Source organism: Dunckerocampus dactyliophorus, chromosome 10, assembly GCF_027744805.1.
Source record: "Dunckerocampus dactyliophorus isolate RoL2022-P2 chromosome 10, RoL_Ddac_1.1, whole genome shotgun sequence".
Lineage (NCBI taxonomy): Eukaryota > Metazoa > Chordata > Actinopteri > Syngnathiformes > Syngnathidae > Dunckerocampus > Dunckerocampus dactyliophorus.
Window position 1 is genome coordinate 28,844,823 of NC_072828.1, and position 22,751 is coordinate 28,867,573.

Genomic DNA, 22,751 nt, shown 5'->3' on the forward strand with positions numbered 1-22,751 from the left:
ACCAGCGGCAATTTATTAAGCAATTGAGAAACGATGACAGAGTGAAGTCGCAAAATTTGAACCGCAACGGGGCGACGGACGGCGGAGGAATGCGTACGTCTCACATTTCAGCAATCGTTTCCTTAAGACTATATCTTCTCAAGAAACATTACTATAGAAATGAAACTTGGATATACTTTTAGGTACTCAGTGTACAGCTTTGTATAGCAGTATAGATTTATTATTCACTGAAAATGACTACTACAGCCCATTAGTACTACTACTACTACTACAGTTAAGTGTGGTGGTAGTAGCATCATGGTCTGGGGCTGCATGAGTGCTGCCAGAACTGTGGGGCTGCTGATCCCCGTCATTGGGAAACTGGACCACCTGGCAGATTTGCAACATATGTTGACCAAGTCTCTTTCTGAGGACGCTGAAGGTGAAGGTGAGTGGACAAGTATGTCTCCTCCACACCTGAATCCAACACAGCACCTGTGGAGCATCCTCAAGAGAAAGGACATCCACCATCTCCATCCACCAGCTCCACCAGGGATGTCATCATGGAGGAGAGTAAGATGATTCCAGCAAAAAGCAGTGCAGCTCTGGTCGAGCCCATGCCCAAGAGTATTAAAGCAGTGGTGGATACCAATGGTGCTCACACTAAATATTCACAATATCCAAGTTTACTTTCTATAGTGTTAGTATAGTAGAATTGTCACTCAAATGTAAGGGATGTGACCGCTCTAACTTCTGGGACTGCATGTGTAGTTCCTGAATCTTCTTGTCCTTTCATTTAAATGTCATGAATCTGCTCAAGGAGATGCAGATGAAGGTTTTCTCCAGGCACCTTTGAGCAGACTCCCTCAAGAGTTAAAATTGCGGAAAGTTGTTGAATTCAAGCGTTTCCTAGAAATTCATCAGAGATCACGCACCAGCCGACTGAATCTCTTCTCATTCGCCTTGTAATCTTCTCCTTTTTCTTGTGATGCAAGAAGATTTGAATCCACAGTTGACTTCACTTAATTGCCTTTTCTGCTCAAAGGGTGGGGGGATTTTAAATAAAAGGTAAATGAGATAAAGAGGTTCATTTCTTATGCCATCTCTCTTCAAGAAAGAAGTATAGGCAGTATTGGGCGTGCTTTAATTGAGATTTCCGCTTTGCTGCAGCTGCCTGGGAAGGCTGCTTTCTTCGGGAAAGGGGGGGGGGGCTAAATGGAAAGTGGAAGCACTTTACAGCCACAGTGGCATTAAGGTACAAAGTGTATTCCTCCCACCCTCCCCTCCAAGTCTGCAGGGTGTTCTGTTCTGTACTATTGCAGAGCTTGTGGCACTGATCGATGGCGCCGCTTGCCGTCCAGGACCCCCCACCCTTATCCTTATCTCTCCAGTGACTATATATGGCCCGCAATCACTACGACCTTCCTGCATGACTTTGATCCCGCACAGCCTGTTTCTGGACAATGCGAAGGCTTGGGACGATTGAATCATTGACTTCAAGGACTCAGTGCAATCATTTGCCTTCATCGATTACGTACCATGGGGGTGTCAGATAAACAGGTTATACTAGACTATATATACTGTACATCAATCTGTGGGTGAAACACGTTGTCGTAGTCAACTCCTTCAGATTGCTTTTACTTGTCTTGCAGTAATCGGAAAAGCTCTAGCTTTCTTGCATTGTGTCATATTTTAGCATCATAACTGATCAATCTGGGACTACACCCTAACGGTGTTATCGATGATGTAGATCCCTCCCCCAGTGGCTAAACCCCTCTATCCGGTTTTCTCTCTCTATCTACCATCTGTCCTTCTACTCTGTCGCCCTATCTCAACCCAACCCGTTGAGACTGACCGACGTCCCACAGAGCCTGGGTTCTGTTTGAGGTTTCTTCCCTAGAGGGAGTTTTTCCTTGCCTCCATCTCCAAGTGCTTGCTCAGGTGGGGTTCAGTTGGTTCTCTTTAATGTACGAGGATCGTGGTTCTAAACCTGCTTCATGTGTAAAATGCCTTAAGATAGCATCTGTTATGTGAATTGGCCCTAAACCTAACCCTAACCCCCCAGCCCTAACCCTGACTTGACATGAGGCTGCAGTAAAGCCAACTTCCAGATGACATGCTCTGCAATCAGCATGCTAGGGATGGGCATATTCTGCAATGGATTCACTCGTCAATTGTGCAGAATTGATTGTTGATGAAAAAGCAATTGCTGCAAAGAGAAGAGGCGCTTAATTCAATCTCAACTGATTTGCTGTACAAAGACGAACAACATGGCGTCAGCCGTGGGCAGCTGATCCACGTAGACCTCCAGCACTGGCATGGAGGTCTGCATGGAGTTCAGAAAAGTCCGAGAGAAATTCTCCCGTCCCATTAAAGGATATAAAAAAAAATAATCAATTTAGTCATATGCCCATCCCTAATTGATGACTATGCATGTGAGCGTTGGTCCACCGTTTTTTGTGTGTGGTGGATTCACTGGTGGTCTACGTCACTGCTAAAGACACTAAGATGTCTCCAAAAGGTCCCATGTGCCTGCAACATGCAAGACGCTGCTGTCAGCATATCAACAACAATGGCCGCTGCGACACTCCTGGTTATGTAACACCTATTGTGTGGTAGCAAGAAAGCAAAAAAAAAAACTCAAAGAAAGAAAGAAAAAAACGCATGGAGGCAAAAGGAGGGAATTCGAGCAGCGCAGAGCAAAGGCGGCGTCATCTGCAGTGAAACATTTCCTGTTTCCAGCAAGGATCCAGGTTCAGTCAGACTTATCGCTGAAGTCAGTTTAGCATCAAGTGCATCAAATGCACAGCACAGATAATTCTATTTGTTTTTTTCTCAGTAAAATTAAACGGATACAGTCAAACCTTGGTTTTTGTATAATTTGATTTGGATGGACATTTTCGCCGACATTTTGTCTCGATTCTGTTATCGTACAATGCTACGCATCTGTTGTATCTGTTGTATCTTACCCTTTGGTACGTTGAACCTTGTGGTGTAAATAAAGCTGTGGGCGGACGATACTCCCAGCAATCCTTGTTTATTCAGCCATCTTGGATCACACGCTCTACACCAGCTCTTGTGGTACTTAGTTTATACAATACTACGGTATCCTGTAAGGCGCATTCTTTGGCAAATTCAAATGAGAATGTTACACAAGTTAGTCTGTTTTCCGCATCGACAATAAGCTCCATCCTGGCAAAGAAAGAAGAAATCCAGGAAGCTGATGTTGTGAAAGGGGAAAGAAGTTAACGAAACTCAGATCAGAAACGATCAGACGCTGGGTCTTCAATCACGGTAAAAGTGATGTTAAATGTTCATTTATCCATTTCAATCATCGTTTATATGTATTTTGCATTGTTTTCTGCATGTAAAACAACAATTATCCTCCATAAAATGTATTTTTGTGAATATTTTTTGGTGTCTGGAATGGATTAATTGGATTTACATGATTTCCTATAGGAAAAAATGCTTTGGTTTTTGTACTCTTCGTTTTCTGTCTGAGCTTTTGGAAGGAATTAAAGGCAGAAAGTTCCCCACCCGCCTAGCTGAACATTCGAAAAGCATTATATCCATCCTCTCCCTGTTCTGGGTACGTAAACTCTGCCTGATGTAACACACATAACATTAGCGATCACTGAATGGATAGCCTGTGGTGCTATGAGCAACATGACTGCAAACCTCTCTGAGACTGCTTTTGTTTTTATGAAAATTACCCAAATACTAGAACGCTGTGAGTGACCAATAATCTTATGCGAGCCTAACGCCAATACGTTTTTTTTTACGTTTAATTTGTAATTGTGAAAAATATAGCCGATTTTTTACACAATCTGTTCTGGTAAACGACTATTGGTAACACACGCCAGCCGGCCGTGGTGTTCTCATATTTTTTCGAGCCGGCTGCATGCAGTCCATTTAATAGGGAAAACCGAGGTATCGCTGTAGATCCGAAATTTGCTCAACATACGTTGTTTGATGCGACAAGGCTGGAGAACCTGAATCCCGATGAACAACAAAAAAGTACACCTAGAAATCAAGAAGTAGAGAACAAATCCATTCTGTACACAGAAACAACCCAAAAACAATCCAGCACTTGTCATAATCAAAACAAAGCAAATCCATCACCACTGAAAACAAAGACAAATTGTTCTCTCCCGCCCCGCCCCCCCACTAGAAATGGTTGCTTTGAAACACACTCAAGCTCACAAGTAAAAAAAAAAAAAAAAAAAAAAAACAACAAAAAAACAAAACAAAAAAGCAATTGAGTTGCGTAACATAAAGTGACAACAAAAACTACAAGAAAAAAATAAGGAAACGAATTGATTCAACATGGATATATCTGGCATTGGGTGAACTTTGAATTACCTCTTTACGCCATAGGCCATATTAAGCAAATTGTCCAGCCTGTAAGAGAAGGAGGGTTCTGGGGTTAATGGTAGGGCAGATGGTTGACTTACTCAATGGAACTAAGGCTAAAGTCCCTTTTGTCGGAACTGCGTGATCCTTCTCACTCAAGAACAAACAAACCTGTTAGAGTTCGCCCATTACACTGAGGAGCCCCAAGAAGAAAATACTACGAACACATTATCACCAAAAGTACAAGTGCTTTACTGCCAGCCTACACCGGCAGTGACTGTGTCATCAAGGCGACTGTTGGCGGCAGAAATAGCACTACGGTAAACAGGAAGTATCTTTTGTTCCAGCGCATTAATGGTTTGTGTCCCCTATTAAGGGAAGATGAGTTCGAATGGTCTGATTCAGAGTTCTGTCAGTGTAATGGCTCGGCGTCTGAAGGATGGTGAGTGACAGATGAAGCAACAAAAACACCAGTTAACATGAAACTAGCCCTGATAAGTCTTTGCGGCGCAGGTCCAAATATTCCACAATACCGCCGCTGCAGGGCGAGGTAAACAACAACTTTGCGTGTACTTTAAGAGCCCATCATGCTGTGTGTGTGTGTGTGCGTGTGTGTGAGTAAGGCGGATTAAGAAACCTGTGGGCTGTGTAAAATGGTGGCCCTCGTGGATGGATGCAGTCTGCTTGGTGACTCAGTGACCTTCATTCCTCATTTGGGCCCAGCTTGTCTCATGTCTTATTAACTCCTCCAGCCTAATGGACGGGGGCCACGGCTTATTGAGCAACAGCCGGCTGGCGACGCCTCGTTCCTCTTGAAAACACTATAAACTTGACCCCAAGACAAGGTTCTGCCTACTTTTATAGTCGTGGCGGGACAGTCATACAGTGGTCTCGGCCAAGGGCGTTTTGTCGTCATCGCAATTTGTTCAAGTGAGCCGGACGACGCAGAAGCTCTAAGATTGTGAACAATTCCAGCAAAAAAAAAAACAGGATAAAGGGGAAGATTGTTGTTTTTCTAACACTCTCAGATCAGTATTTTACAATTTTGCCTAATTTTGCAACTCACAAGGTGTATGTCTGACGGTGTACTTCAGGAGGGGTGCTGCAGTTGGAGTAAAATTTGAGAAAAGACAATTCAGCTACAAGTGAAACGCAAAATGTCATGTGCGCAGTACGCAGTACGCAGTACGCACTAAGGCAGCATTCTGGTGGCAAGTCGTTTTTCAATTCTTTTCCAATTAGATTATAGCAGAAGGGCTACATTTAAAGTGTGTGTTTAAATGTCAAATAAGGTTAAATGCAGTGCAAATACTGTAAAAATAAGTTACAGGAAAATACAGTACAGTACAGTCGTCCCTCGCTATATTGCGTTTTTTCCAAAAAATAATTAATCAATAAATGGTCGCTATTATTAGTCAAGAAATATTGAAAGACAAGTTATAGTAATGTTAGGAGACATTATGTTCGATTACATGACCTTTCACACTGCATGGAGACTGGCTAGTGAGCCAGCAGAGCCGAGCCGACATGCCATGGCTGAGACGGAATGGAAAAAAGGTTCTCCTCTCATGCTGAGTGGAAGTGGTAAGTTTTTGGCTTCTTTGTCCTTCTTCCCGGCTCCATTTGAAACACTTTGTTATGTTTAGAATAAGTACATCGGAGAGGCTAACAAGTTAGCTCGCTAGCTTGCTATGCTACGTCCCTGCAGTGATTCTGTCGCTTGTGCAATGTGGTATAAACAAAGAATAATAGGAGTGTAAAAGTGACTATTGGAGTGTTATTTGATGTCTACAGGCCTCTAATAATGTTAAAATTCATATTCAGAAAGTCATAAACAGGTTTTCTACGCTCTAACTATGAAAATATTCCGTTTATTAATATTGAATCCGACTTCTCGGAAATTCACTTATCGCGGTCGGGTCTGGAACCAATTAACCGCGACAAACAAGGGACGACTGTCGTATATTTTTAATACAATAGATATATAGTATATTCATTATATGTATATGTACCAGTCAAACGTTTGGAGACACTTTCCCATTCACTTGGATGCAAAAGTGTTTGACTGGTACTGTATGGAAATGGATATACTGTATATGTGTGTGTTTACAATGTTTAAAATGTTTCTATATATTAGCTATCAATTCTGAAAAACTCTTAATTTTGACATAACCCCCCCCCCAAGGTCAATCAAGGTCAAAGTAATGAGTTGCTTTCTCTGTGAGAAAACGGATTATTTGAAGTAATATGTATAAAAAGCTCAGATACTTAAGCAGAATACTCTCCTATCACAACAAGAAAACCTGACTTGGCAGAGCATAATCAAAATGTTGGTATATTCCGTAATATGTCACATCTTTGATTGCAAAAAATGAATGAACCAAACAAGGACAAAAGAATTGGAGGCGCAATTAGCAAATTACTCGGCTGCTGTGTGGCTAAACGAGTCAATTGGTGAGCATGCTCAGAGGAGAGGAAGTCTACAAGGCCAACAGGAAGACACAACGACCTGCTGCTCTCTCACAGACCGATATAGAAAACGTGCACACGACTCCAGCACAACGCGCCATACAAATACTCGGCTTTTTTCTTTTTGTTTTTTGCTCTGCCTCCTCAAGCCGGAACAAACAATAGGACCTTTGTTTGCGCTCTTTAAAGGAAGATTACCAGCTTTTGTGCCTGTTCTTCTTCTTTGAAACTAAAATCTGGTGGGTTATAATTGGTTCCTGCCCTGGAAATAATAAGGCTAATTTTGCTAATTAGTGCCATTAGTTAAAGGGCCCAAAATGGGAACCGAGCTGGGATGCACGGCTGAGTGTGTTGTTGCTCTCGCTCTACTGTATATCATTACATTGATAAATAACTATAATAAAGTGTGAAACTGCGGTCGTAAAATGTGGAATTTGAAAAACACCTTCATGCACAAGATCATAAAAGACTTCAAAGCAGATCTGGAACATTTTGTGAAACTTCAGCTCAGTGAGCAAGTCGTGGATTCATTTCAATTTTGAACTTCATGAAAGTTGACGGGCACACAGGACTTGATGCCTGAGCTGGGAACAAAACCGGGGCGTCTCGAGAGGAATTTCCACATTTACACGCATTCCCAGGTCTGTTTGGCAAAAGACATCTTTGATCTCAAAGGGACAAAACCTGAACAAATGAGGGATAAATACAAACGTCGCCAGTTGGGTACACCTTTGGAGTCCATGCACACAGTCATGGACTGGGTGGTGACCTAACTCGCCGTTCCAAATGTGAGAGGTTTGGATCATGTGGACGGTACGGACGACGGTTATGAAAAGCAAGTTACAGCCTAAAATTCTTCGTAGTTTATCGTCAGCCATCCGTCTCGTAGCTTTGATTACAAATTAGGCTCATTTGGGCAGATTTCTTACGAGTAGCTTTTTGAAATATGACCCGAAATTCTCCCTTCAGTTAAAAAAAGCCAAATTCCTGTTGGATTTCGGGTATGGATACTCAGGACTTTTTTTGCGCACCCGCCATGCCGCAATAGATATGTCTGCCGCATTTTGTGGTGGTCGGTGAAACTGGTCGCAGGGATAATTTATCAGGGGCGCTACTGAGTGGGTTTTTGGGGGGGTTCGTGTTTGAGGCTGCTGAAATATCTGTTTCTTTTTACCAGGCCAGTTTTTATGCATGTTAAGGCCCCTGAAAATGTAAGAAAAAGCAGAGAATAATAAGAATAACTAGAAACACTTCCGTGAAAATTTTCATTGGGCCTGCCTGCTGCTTACTTGTGGCCCGGCGTTGTAGCCTTGCAGGTTGCTCGTGTGTTTTATGAACTAGTTTTCCACTTTGTTCGTCAATTACCTCACCACGGCTGCACAAAGCGTAAACCTACAATGTAAATTGCACTTTCACTTATCGAGACCTATTTACCAGAGATATGTGTTGGGGTTCCTTGCTGGCTAATTAAGTGGCCCGTTTCAACTTTATTCATCGATTATGTCGCTGTGGTTACACACGGGGGTTCTTTGCATGGCTTGCGGCAGAAAAAAAATATAATAACAATAATCATAGCTGTGAGGATAGAAATAGAAATAGGGCTGCTGGGCTTTGCTTTGCAGGCCCATAATAAGCACTGCAGCTTCAAGCTAATTAGTTACTAGCAATTTTTTGCGACTTTCTCCTGCCAAGCACTGAATAACAAAACAAAAATGTACACTTTGAGGCCGCCGCTCACTTCCAAAGTCTTGCGGTTTCCGTGGCGAGGTGGGGGAGCGCAGAGAAGGAGCACGAGGACATAGCAAGGAAGTGTCCCGTGGTTGTGACTTGTGATGAGAAGCGACAGCTCTCCTGCCGAGCCTGTAAATTGGCTTGGCGTATCACAGACACGCAGCCACGCTACATCGCTCAGGTGTCACACCAGGAAAGCTGCACCACAAGAAAAATACCTTCCCGCCGCCGACTTTGACGGCGAATAAACAGCACAGCTGGCTTAGTGCTATTGAAGGAAAGATAGAGGAATATTTGTGTGAGTGTTTTGTGACAATTTCAAAACAATGAAGTCATATTGGATGATGCGGCGTGTGTCTTTTTGTTTTGGTTTGTTTTTTTGTGTGTGGTAAGATGAAACAGAACCTCGAGGAATGAGGTTAAAATACTTCTCGATATCATAAAACATTGAAAATAAGCACAAACACAGTGAAAATGACCTTGTAGGGGGCACCATACAGTATGTCAGCAGTATATGGTACACTGTAAAATGATTGTGTTGACATTACTGACCCAGGCAACAATGCAGTGACGTCTTTTAAAGTCCCTAGTCGGCGTTCTACTGAGTGCCATTCTAGCTGATTACTGCAGGATTGGAGTTTTAAGTCCACGGAGAGTAAATTCCATTCTTTTATTCAGTGCATTTTTGCCCAAGGGTTCAGGAAATGGCAGCGTGATGAAACCAAGGGAAACACACACACACACACAAAAACAACATTAATGTGAACGACAGAACCCCACAGTCTCGTATGAAGCTTCCCTCTCTGATGTCGGTGGACCCGCGCGAGCGCTTGCAGGGCTCGACGTACTGACACCTGCACCGGGTGCAAAGTTCACACCTGGTGCCCCAACAGACGTGCCTTCTTTAGTCTAGATGTGTTTTCTTTATGTTGGTTGTCGGGTAAACCGTGAAGTTTGAGCATCAGTGTGTTTTCCTTCCAACACGTTACATAGACTGGTCGTTAAATGATAGGAAATACACAGATACTGCTGGATGCTAAAGAGTTCAATGAAAACTACCTACCGTTCACACTAAAGTCCTGCAAAAAGGAGGCAGTACTGTGCAAAAGTCTGAGGCCACCATGAGGTCTGCTGTTTTAGCAATCCTCCAATTGCTGAACGCCACTGAACAGCCCAGCGCAGACCTCTGACAAGACTGTGGATTGTCAAATTTGGGATTGTTAGTGAGCAAACTACTTCCTGGTTCATGGAGGACGATGGACATATGCGCACTGCCGTTACGGTTCTGGGGGTGAATGGTTCCATTGATGCCGTAGTGGTTTCACTTTGCATCTGTACATTTGCTCAAACCCAAAAATGGAATGCATGCACCAACTCTTGGGTTTATGATGTCAACACAAGTACAGCCAAGCTAGTGGCGGCCTAAACCTTTGCATGGTACTCTATGCAAATTGAATGCTCAGTTTTGGCACTCCCAATCCCAACACATGAACCTGGAGGTTTCCAACCATTTGAGCAGATGACATCGTACTCGTCATCAGTGGTGTCGTCACGGTGGTGACGTGACGACATTACAGATAAACAGATGAAAACACTTGCGTTAAGATTTTCACTACGTGAAGATATGTTCAAGTGCACTTGGCTTTTCCCTTGTGAACTTTAGCCTGGTAGATTGTCAAGATTAACAGCTGTGGCTGTAGGCAACTTCCTGATGAACCTCCAAAACAGGGGGGAAAACAACCCAAGTTGCCCATTAATTCATTCAGACTAGGACAAAGGAACTGCTGGATTGAAAGCAGCCTTATATTTAATACAGAGTGGTGTGAAATAAACGTGTATCAGTGTCATTGCCCAAGGTTGGAAAAGTCTAAGCTAAAGTAATAACTCCCTACCAAACCAAATCCTCCTCCAAGCTTCCACAGCCAAGTCCCCAGTACTCACCTGAACCTCTGAGCCTGGTGGTGGAGGGGCCCCGGGTATCGGCGGTTGGGGGACTGGTAGAGTTGCGACAGGAGGGCCTGGCTGGTCTTCTGGCTGGGGTTGTTGGCGAACTTGACCGTGATGGGCTCTGCTGCACCTGATGGCTTCTGGCCATTGAGGCCCTTGATGGCCTCCTCAGCTTCTATCCTCTTATCAAAGCGGATGAAGCCCACACCTCGGGAGCCGCCTGTGGGGCCAGCAGGTCACAAAACAAACAAGGGGCCCTTTTACTTTACATGGTTGGCAAGTGACCATGTATCACTGTACTGACAAGCCGATTAAAACATGATTTTTCAGACACGGCAGGGAAATGTGAAACCTGAGTGTTTTGAATAGCATAGTGCAGACCTGACAGCGGTTTTACAGACGCATTTTCCGTACACGGCACGCATTTTGACTTTTGAATTTGTTGCGTTTTGCGGGTTTCATTTTACGAGATAAGCCTTCGAGCATACCACCCCCAAAAAAATCCTTGAGCTGCGGCAACGAGCACCGCTGAGGTTGTGATTTGTCAGCTTGTAATACATCATTTCCTCTCTGTGCATGACCTCCTTGCACGCCTTCTCCTGGAGTACGCATCAACATTTGCAATAAAAATGAGTGTTGTACTGCATCGACTTGTTCCAGTTGCAATAACTCCAATAACCGAGGTTTGTTCGCTATGAAGGAAGCCAACAAGCTAACTAGTTGATGAGATTGGTTTCTCACCAAGTTGACGTCATGCGCCCCACCCTAAGAAGAGCTATAAAAGTGGGGGTGTCCAAAGTGCATCCCAGGGGCCATTTGTAGTCCATTGTTACTGGCCTGTGGAACATTGTAGAAATAAAATTAAACAAACAAAAAAAAACAATGACAAAAATCCAGTCGTCCCTCGTTGGTACACCTTTGACAAAACGTTAGTTCACAAAAGGTTCACCCTTCGTGGCCTCGTTGTTTAGTTTTAGTGCAATTTTGCATGCTTTTCTTTTACAGCGTATGAACATGCATTGTGTTCTGCGTCCTGATTGGCCAAGGGAGAACCCATGCATTGTGTTCTGTGTCCTGATTGGCTGGAGACCGTTGTCAATCAGTCTCCTTCGTGCCGTGTCTCTGGTTGTGTTGATCGCTAGCAAACAGCTAGCAGCGTAACTCTGAACTCTGTGTGTTTTCTCCCCGACCAAATTGATCATTAAAATGCAAACGAAGGTTTGAACTTTGGGAGTATTGAAACAAGCGAGAAATGTGAGAAAATGTTGCTGCCTGTCTGAGAAAAATGTATAAATGCCTGGTGAAGGTTTTTAGGCTTGGAAACATAAACATTGTAAAAAATAAAGCTGACTACTTTGCAGATTTCACTTCCTGTGGGTTGTTTTTGCAACCCGACCCCCGCGACAAACGAGGGAACACCGCACAGCAAAATGTAACAAGAAAAAGCTGAAATGTTGACAATAATAACTAATTATAACACAAAGGTATCATGTTTAAAAAATAAATTTACAAAATATAATTTACAAAATAAAAAATATATAAAAACACCACAGTGCAAAGTTTACAGAAGGTCAAATTAGTTCAGCTGTAAAGGTTATAGTGCATTTTAGCTTCATGCACATGCACAACATGTCTAAATCGTTTAAACAGGTGCTTCTTAAACCTAATGATAAAGATTATAACAAGCACACACTGTACATCCACAAAGCAAAAAAAATTGAGAGAGTGTGCGTGAGGCTCTATTATACATTCTTACTACACACACACACACACACACGCGCACATACACACACACACGCATACACACAGGGTCTAATAGGGTGAAAAGAAGCTCATCCTTGCATTTTTCTTGTGTGCAGCAGCCAAAATGTCCCCACAAAGAGAACTGCCCCCACAATTAAGGTAGGATGCCAAGGGCTGTGCCACACAAAGACAAGAACACACACATTTTCTTCACATGCCGTATGCATTGACTTGTGTCCGTGGTTCTATGCCACGCACTGGCACACCTGCATGGTACTGTGCCATCCGATGTGTGTGGGAGCTGTATTAGCTATACTTCTAATTATTGTCAGAACAGTTTCCAATGTTTTGTCCCTTTCGTGCAGCTAACCGCGTTAACCGATCCATTAGAAACACTTCTAAGAACTACAAGCACCACGGTGATGACTTGCCCAATGAGTACAGTATAGATGTTTGTATGTGTACATGCATTTATTATGCATTATGCATCTATTAATGGATGCTGCGCCTTGTTTTAATGAGGCTGTCTCGATAGCCCGGAGGGTGCTGGCTTGGTGACAGCAACATGGTGCCAAAGAGTCTATTTACATAATACTGTGTGTGCGCACAGGCATGTCTGTGTGACGGCGGGCGAATAAAGGCAAGGCGGTGAGATAGTGGCGGCGGCGGTGTGCAGTGCTGTGTAGACTCTCAACACACAAAAGGCCCATCTTATTGTTATTCCACATTTTTGTACCCTCTACCCTCTCGCTTTCTTATATTGGATATTTCCTGGCCACCTCACTCGGCATTTTTTTTCTCTTTTTTTCACCTCACATTACTCCCCCCCCCACCACCACAAAAAACAAAAAAACAATCTAAGTCCAAATAGCATGGTATGAAAACACATTTGCTGTGCATGTGCATGCCACAGCAACAGGTGGCGCTATAACCCCCAACTCAAAGACAATTTCAGCCACATTAGGCATGGAAGGGGTGGGGTTTCCGAACCCAAAAGTGGGCCACAGGCTAACTCTGGGTCGAAAATGACATTAAAATATTGAATATTCAATAGGAACAATGTCTGACGTGTTTATTTAAGTAAAATATGTTCATATACATACCTCATTGGTATACTCAGTGCACATACAGTACGTAAGCAAATCTAGCCAATTTTGTGGTCTTTTGTACAATTTCTATTCTACATTTTTCTATATTGTTATTATTACAGTAATCCCTCATTTATTGTGGTTAATCAGTTCCAAACTCGAGTGTGTGTTCCTTGAAGTGGGATTCCCTATCTATAAATGGAAAGGTTTCATAGTTAGAGCATAGAAAACCTGCTTACCACCTTCTAAATATGTTTTTTAACATTAGAGCCCTCTAGACATGAAATAACATCCCTACAGTCACCTTTACATTTGTATTACACAATATCGTAGACTTAAATAGAGAAAGTACGAGAAAGTATGCATGTTCGGTTAACTGGCGACTCTAAATTGTACATAGGTATGAATGTGAGTGTGAATGGTTGTTTGTCCATCGGTGACCTGCGATCAGCTGGCGACCGGTCCAGGGTACCCCGCCTCTCGCCCGAAGTCAGCTGGGACAGGATCCAGCATCCTAGTGAGGATAAGCAGCGTCGAAGATGGATGGATGGCTCTTTAAATGCGTCTTCTGAATGCCTTATATTTATATTTTAGTTCATTTAGATATTTTTTAAAGATAGTTTGTAGCTTAAAATGCTTAATTTAGGCAAAGCATACGTAAAATTTGCTTAAATATGCATATTTTGGGCCAAGTATTAGGTCATCATCAACCATTAAACAGCACTGGTTTATTAATATATTTGAAAAACTGTGATAGAGTGAAGCCGCAAAATTTGGAGCAGGAAGTGGCGAAGGACAACTGCATATTGTTATCGTTCATTTTAAATCTACTTTTATACATGTAGTTATCACATTCCTCCTCACTTCCATAATAATGTGCTCTGAAAAGCTCACGTTGCACTTGTATTATGTGTGTTGGTTAGAAATGCTCCATAGTGGCTTTCTTACCTTTATTCATATCCCGATAATGTCCAGCACTTCATTACCGACACCATTATTACCAATTATTCACTGATACCGATATGCGTACAGCTTTTCCCTCCTCGCACTAACGTGGTGTAATAAACACATTATGCTTCTTTTGCGGACACATTTCACAAATAAACACTTGTAAACACTTTGTCTCAACAAAAAATTGTGACCAACAGTCAACTACAATAATGTTTTCTCCTATTCTCAACAGCAAGGCTACAATTTCGAAAGCTGCACAGTTCTATGTTGCACAAACATCCGCACTAAGTACAAAACCATGGACTAATGCAATTCAGCGACATCATAAATTGGTCATAGCTGAGCTTGCTTCTTATTTTGCTGCATAGTGATATTAGGCTAGAAGTATTGAAGGGCGACGCCTTACTCCCCCCTGGCGTAACTGGTGTTAAAACCTCAATGCAAACTGCAAAACATGGAAACATGGAAATAACTCCATATTGCGGACAAACTGAGCAAACAAGCTCTGTGGAACAGGACGCAGTTTTATGACGATATCAATATCGCCAGACAAAAACGATACGGACATGAGCCGATATTTCTATTTTCACGCCAATATCAATAACGTCTGTAGTATTCATGTTTAGAACGATGACAAAAGCTGTGTAAGACAAATGCAGTTGCTGGATTTGACGATTTGATGTAATGGTCATGTGACATCAAGTATAAAGTCAAAAATATGACAAAAAATAAAAGTGACTCACAGTACAGGACAGGTGCACTTGTGTGACGTCAAAATGTAAAGAAAAAAAACCCCAAATAGTTTAATAGTGAGCTAATGAATATATGGAATCAATAAGAACACATGTTTTTAAAAATAGCAGTGTTTTTGTAAACATGGCTTATGTTACATCACAGCCTTTTCTTCCATTTTATCAACTGAAGCAAAGATATGGAAAAAAAAAACAACCCAAGATGTTTTCTTTTTAAAAGTGCATTGGATTAAACTATTTTTAAATGGATTCTCATTCATCTTTAAAAAGACCACCGTCTCAACGCAAACCAAAGAATTACTTCAAGTCAAATGACCTCGAGCACAAGGTTGGAATTTGTCAAAGTTTTTTTTCCCGCTCGCTGCATGATCAGATTGACCTCCGTTCCAGCGCAACGTCTCCTGACGGGTCTCATCATATCTCCTCCTTCGATGCGCTGGAACTCCGTTTTAATTAGCTTGTCACAAGCAGAGAGAATACAAATTCAAGTGGGATCGCCGCAGAACAAACACACCCTTTTTTTCTTTATTGCCTTGGCCAATGAGGTTATTTGTCAGCAGGATTTTGCCAAAACTACCAAGTGGGTTTTTATGAAGGCTGCTGGAGTGGTGAAGTGTGGGCCAATATTAAAAAAAGAGCACATTTTTGTTGTAGTGTTTGTTATTTACCACTAAAACAACGGGGAAGTGGGGACTGGAGGGAGACTGGAAACTACAGAAAGACACAACTTTTGCTGTTATTTCATAAGAAATTAATTTTACACTTTGCCCCACATTATAAAATGACTCATATTCTAATAGTGCCGACTTAAAAAAAGACAACAAAAACAAATATGGAAAAAAAAAGATAATTAAAAAAAAAACAACCCAAAAGCACCCTGGACTCATGTCATCCATTCCAAATAAAATAAAATAATAACTCTGGGTTCAGAGAAACTGTAAGTCAATTGCAATACATTTGTTCACCTCCGGTATTCCAAATGTACTCTTTTAGATACATAGGAGCGTGATAAGGCAGTATAACAATGTGGTGAGATGGGAGTCAAGGTTTAGAATTACTGTGAAGAATTTACATAACGGACTTAACGATAATAATAAATAGATAACTGATAAAAGCGGTTAGAGCAGTTAATTAGTTCCACACCCGGGATGCAGGATTCAATGTTAATAAATTGAATATTTTTGTAGTTAGAGCATAGACAACCTGTTTATGACTTTTTAAACATTAATGGTGCCCTCTAGACATGGAACAACATGCCTATAGTCACTCATATTATTCATTGTTCACAACACATTGCTGCAGGGACTCGAGACAGCCGCTAGCTAGCAAGCTAGCAAGCTAGAAAGTTAACCAGCTGACCTCAGATTTATTTCTTCAAAACTTACGATGCCTAAAACTTACCACTTCCACACGGGATGGGAGGAGAAGGTTTTTTTTTTACTTTATCATATGGAACATGCCATGGCTGACTCCATGACTTCATGCCGTGTTGAGGTACTGTAATGTAAGGTAATGCGTCAATGTTTTGGCTCATTACTGCCACCTAGCGACCAGAATACTACATATCGCTTGCACCTGAATATGTTTTGACTAATAGTAGTCCATAGTCGACCACCACACAGCGCTCATTTATTAATGAATTAATTCCTGAAAACACGATATAGCGAGGGAGCGCTAATCAAGCCGCGTTATTGCGGGGGACGACTGCAATAAATTCACCAATAAGAAATAGAATACATAATAAGTTGTTGGAATTATTACAGCAATACCAGCAGCAAAGCAGAAGGCGCGGGGAATGTGCAAATACACACACTGGTGAATTTATGACTTAGTTTATCTGTTTGTTTTGTGGATTTGGATGACATTTTCAGGAACTGTCGGAAATAGGATACGGAAGAACTGATTACATTTTGGGGGTGATCCGGATCAGTGTTTGGATCCAGGAATTTTTTAAAGGATTCTTTATCACTGTGGGATAGGACCTTTTTTGGCATCCGCAAAAAATGGTCAGAGCACTTGGAAAAAAAATACAGGACAAGTTTCCAACAAAATATCAAAGACTGATCCAAGAAAATGTAGGATTATTATTTCAGTGTGAATCACAATAGGGGGGGACTATGGCGCTTGGCGGAGGTCTGCGCTGTCCGAGTACTTCTCTAGTTTTATTTATATTATTGAAGTATTTCTTTATTTTGTTGAGAGCACATAGCAGCGTTACAATATTATTATTATTATTACTATTATTATTATTATTATTATTATTATTATTATTATTATTATTACGCATCCGTTTTTCCACACAAGCTATTACCAGTGTTGTGACTATGAATGTAAAGAAATGCTGTGCACAGCGGGGTGGGGGGGGAGCCAGCACCGAGAGTTCACCTCAAGGTTGTGTGGATGCTGCTGTACTACATTTAATGTCACCGGGGAGGAGGTCAACGTGACAAGTGCAGGAGAAACATGTGAGGTAATGGCACTGGACGCTCCCAGGGAATATCACACTGGACTCCACTACGACCGGGCTGCCAAATTTCTATTACGCTCTGAAATTCAACATGCCATGCAGGACACGTAGTTACATGGTCAAGTACTCTATTATTTGGTTATTTATGCAAAACACATTTACATTTCAATGAAACTGACCAACCACATCCAACAGATGGATGTAATGTAATGTACTATGAGTGCAGTATTTTAAATATGTGTACCGAGGGTCACATACTGAAAAATGAAAGGACGCAAGGGCCACCTTGATACAGTAGTTTGTACAGCATCACATGTACCTGTCGACATGCTAAGAAGGTACAGTATGTATAGTTCAGGAAAAAACTGCATTTCAGCTTTGTGATGAAGGTGGAAAAGGTGAAAAAGCCTATTATTAGTTCGGTCTTTGCTTTTTTTCCCCCCATTTTGCCTCTTCAAATGTTTCCAAATGTTTCCACTTTCTCCCGAAATAATCTTTGTAAATTTTCTCTTCATGATATGATGACTTTATTCCCATAATGTTGTAGCTTATTTCCCAAAATAATTTTTCAAAAATTACAACTTTATTTTGTTTTGTTTGTTTGTCATAGTGGTACAACTTCTAACAAAATAACACTTTTTAAAATGTATGCTACTAAGATACGACTACTACTAATAATACAAATTTTCCTCACGTTACAGGTTTATTCTCGTAAAATTGTGACTTTTTTTTCTCGTAAGAATACGATGCTTTTTCTTGAAAGTCATTCAATCCCAGCCATTTTTAAAAATTCAATCCCTTCAGTAGCGGCCATTTTAGACAATTTTGACGGATCTTTCAAGGCACACAGAGTATTGTGTTCTATGTTCTATACAAACATGGAACCTACCAAATGAAAGATTAGACTCTCGTCTTTCATGCGAAAAAAAAGCTTGCGTTTTCTTTGCGTTCTTTCGTAATCAGCAGTAGAACATAGGATGGGAAAAACATCAGTTCCCAACAAGAAAAACAGCTTTTTGTGAAAAGATACATTTCAAGCATAACTTTCACTTTGACACAAATTTTTTGCTTTTGTGACATCTCAAATATCTAAACAACTGCACCACAACATAAACAACACAAAATGTTTGACATCCGAATAACAATTTATTTACAAATAAAACACCATGAACTATTAACATTTTTGATATTCAGAACTAAACTGTGTGTGTGCTCGCGTGCGCGCGTGTGAACGCGTTAAAACTCCTCCACAATGCGTAACCTTCTGCGCGCTCTCTCACTTCCTCCTTGCTGTCGAGCAGGTAAGTACATGCAAAAGATCCAAGCTCTTATCGAGCTCTTATCACATGCACTTCTGCCACCTTGTGGCCGTTTTTATGGCTTAAACCCTGCATGGAAAGTGATCTCTTTCATTGTGCACTCGTGTCATCACCTATTTTTTGCTTCTCACTCAAAAAAATGTATAAATATGTCTTTGGTATTGAATGACTTAATATTTTTACTCTTTTTTAGCTAAAGATGGTACTACTGCCACACAGGTAGAGTACGGTATATAAGTAGAAATTCATATAGGGTATAAAATGAGTCTCGGGTGTCCGCCCTAATGACTGTCCTTTCAACTATCCCCAGAAGCCTGGGCTACTTATCACCCACCTGACAGCCATAGAGCCAACATTAGAGCACAATGTACTTACTTTAGCGACTGCAATCTGTCTCTTTCTTGCTGGCGCTCTTGCTTCTTCTCGCCCTCCATTTTTTTTTTTTTTATAACTCTCCCTCTCCTCCACGGTAATCAACAGAGGCTTATGTAACTCCCTCTACCTGTGCTTATCTCCCTCTAACACACACTGACAGGCACCTTGCCTGCCTTACTAATAACACGCTACCTCAATACGGGGAGGGGGAAACAGAAGGAGGGAGGTTGGCGTACGAGAAGCCGGCGTTTGGGGCGGATGGCGGTGAGGAAACGTGAAGTACGGAAGGAAAAGGGCAAAAGGAGAGAGGGTGTTGGAGGAGGATGTTGCGAGGTGACATTAAAAGAATGATGATGAAAGGACACCGTGCTATTCTTGCTCGCTCCGGCCCAAACAAAGCTGCTCTTTCTCTAAAACCCGCAATCATTTCCCCAAACAGCAACTGACTCAAATGACAGCCTGAAGAGATGCTAAGAGAAGAGTGGAAGCAGCACACACACTCGCATGCATGGAGTGCTGTACTGTACATCCTTGAAAGCAGGCCCTTATACAGTGGTACCTCTACGTACGAATGTCTCTACACACGAATGTTTCAGGTTACGAAGTACCTGAACGGGAAAATATTGCTTCTAGTTACGAAGGCGTTTCAGGATACCAAGTCAAAAATACAGTACAGTACGCGCTGCTTTTCGCCGCTCCCAGAGTTTCCCGAACGTAAACAAACTTGTAGCTGCTCTGCCATTGGCTATCGCCTAAAATCTGCCTGGCAACCCGGTGCGTATGCGTGTATCCCAGCATGCTCTTCGTGTCCCCGTCCCGCTCTGTAAACAGTCTATGGGTCCGCTACGAAGAGCTGTCAGTCACAATGCACCCCAAGAGAGACATGCAGAAAAGTGGACAAGGAGAAAAGAAGAGGAAGAGACTTTTTCTGGCCATGGAAACAAAGCAAGAGATAACAGTATGAAAAGGGGATGCGTTTGAATGATCTCGCAAAAGAATATGGCCGTAATATATCTACGATGCTGTTGCCCCACGAGAAACTGAGGAGTTCGAGGTGGAGAGTGAAGTTGACAAAATTATTTCGCTGGGAAAGGGCATGGGTCTTGAGGTGGATGACGAGGACATTAACGAGCTGATTCAGGAGCACAACGAGGAGCTTTCGACGAAGGAACTGCAGGAATTGGAGGCGATGCAACACACCGCCGTGCAGGAGGAGTTCAGAGATGACGAGGAGGAGGACGCAGCCATCATTCCATCAGCCCAAATTAAAGACGTTTTAGCAAAATTCCATGAAGTCTTGGAATTTGTGGAAAGGAATCACCCGGAAAAAGTGTTGACAAGTCGGGCTATCGCTCATTATGATGATGTCTGCCTCGCGCATTTCCGACGGATTGTCAAAAGCCGGCAAAAGCAGACGTCATTGGATCAGTTTTTCAAGAAACTGCTGAGGACCAGTAAACAAAGAGGCCAAAAAGTGACAGTTAAAAGGTAAATGAATATTTTTATTATTTCCTTTATTCATTGTTTTTTTACATTATGTGGCTCTCGTTTTATGTTTATTATGCGGTAATCTAATTTTGACACGTATTTGTTGTCTGATGTTCTGATGCTCTTCTATGATTTATTAAAAAAAATATACTTTTGTGGGGCTTGGAACGGATTAGCGCATTTACATTCAAAAGGCGTCTCTACTTACGAAGGTTTCAGGTTCCGAAGCTACTCCCAGAACGAATTAAATTCGTAAGTAGAGGTACCACTGTCCACGGTGAGATGAACACATGCGGTATCATGTCAATCGTGCAGCATTCATCTCAAGTTAGAATGGACAAGGTTACGTTGTGAAGTCCTTACTGTCAGTCTTCAACCAATGGAGCAACATGGATTTTACAGTCGGACTTGGCAGTAACCAGCTAGTTTGCTACCTAAACCGTCTGCAGAGTAAATCAAACCTGTTTTCGAACCGTCCCGTTCTCGTATGATTCGGTTTTCAAAGAATATTTTGCCTCGGTTATCGTGCAATATTACACATACAGTATTCTACCCTTTGGTGCGGTGAATCTTGTGATATTAACAAAGATGTGGACGGACGGACGATACTCCCAGCTTAGTTTTTTATTATCTTGGATCACACAACACTAAATGTGGTGATACTTACATGAGGCAATACTACGGTATCATGTAAGGCACATTCATTTGGCGAACGTAGATGAAAACATTACACAAACAAGGCCATTTTCTGCGTCAACAATAAGTTCCATCTTGGCGAAGGCAGAATTAATCTAAGACGGCAAAGGATCCAACAAGACTCTTCAACAAAGATAAACGTGATGTTAAATGCTCATTTATCCCTTTCAGTCATCATTTATAATTATTTTGGATTGTTTTCTGCATGCAAAAGTATAATTATTCTTGATTCAATTCATTTTTTGTCAATATTTTTGGGTCTCTAGAATGGATTAACTGGATTCACATTATTTCCGATGGGAAACATTGCTCAGATTCAGTTCTCGTTTGACCTTTTGGAACAAATTAACGAAAACAGAGTACCACTGTACATGTTTTATGGCAGCTCGAATAACATAAAAATTCATACCCAAGAGCACCTATGACTGGTGGAAAGTATTTGGAATGAGGTTACCTGGGTTTGCAAAGTTAGCGTGTCAATACGTCCGCAAACTCAATGGAATTTATACATCTGGCTTTCACTTGGGTCACATGGCAAGTTGTTTATATTTATTGACAAGACGGGTGGGTTCTATACTACTACTTCCGTTTGTTAAGGTTAGCTCTGAGCCTCACTATATCCTGTTTAAACAAGGCATTTAATGTTTTGGAGTAAAGTGGCAAGCCCAACTGACGTGAATGCTTATACAAATTTTAGCAACACCTGATGTACACACAAGGTACCTGTCAACATATACACAACATATAGAAAATATGGGAAATTTCCTGGTAAAACAGGAGAAAATAAGGGCCTTTTTCATGAAAGAAATGGGAGGACCCCGTGAAGAAAGACCTTTTTTCCAAAATTAATTAATTCATAATCGGTCGCTCTTTTGTGGTTGAATATGGTCTATCATTAGTAAAAGAAAATGCATTTTGAAGCAAATTAAATGTATCGATGGCCTAAATGAAGCATTTTTAAGCATAAAAATAAAATGAACGAAAATACAAATATAGGGCATTCAAAAGAGACGTTATGAAGCATAGTACCTGTGATTTGTGTGTGCCTTTAAGAACCGGGGCCTAGGAAGTGACATGTGTGACGTCAGCTGGCTAGAGTTGACTGTTCGCTGAGTGCTAGCAGTGTAGAGAGTGGCCGACAGCAGCTCCTGTGTGAATGCTCACTGTGTTCTCTGCTTGTTAATACAGCGATTGAAGTGCATCGTGAGTCTCTCCTTAAGCATAAACAGCGGCAGTAGAGTAGCATTCTTCACCGGTCTCTAGGTGTCAGTAACGTCACATCGATGAGACAATAGACACCAGGAAGTACGCTGTCAGTGCTAACGTGCGAGTTTATTGTATCTCATATATGTCTAAGATGGCTTATTTTCTCTGATTATGTCTACTATATTAG

At 41.7% G+C, this 22,751-nt stretch overlaps 1 protein-coding gene across 6 annotated transcripts in view; it reads right to left on the reverse strand.

Annotated features, from left to right (window-relative positions):
• Window positions 1-22,751, reverse strand: part of elavl4 (ELAV like neuron-specific RNA binding protein 4) — a 122,606-nt gene that overhangs the window by 7,871 nt on the left and 91,984 nt on the right. For 3 of the 6 annotated variants that reach the window (XM_054791025.1, XM_054791021.1, XM_054791027.1), the window contains 2 exons: window positions 10,474-10,707; window positions 4,342-4,380 (listed from right to left, as the gene is read on the reverse strand). In XM_054791025.1, the coding sequence (XP_054647000.1) occupies window positions 4,342-4,380; window positions 10,474-10,707 (273 nt within the window). The remainder of the gene's footprint in view (window positions 1-4,341; window positions 4,381-10,473; window positions 10,708-22,751) is intronic. The other 3 variants (XM_054791022.1, XM_054791024.1, XM_054791023.1) reach the window with 3 other exon arrangements.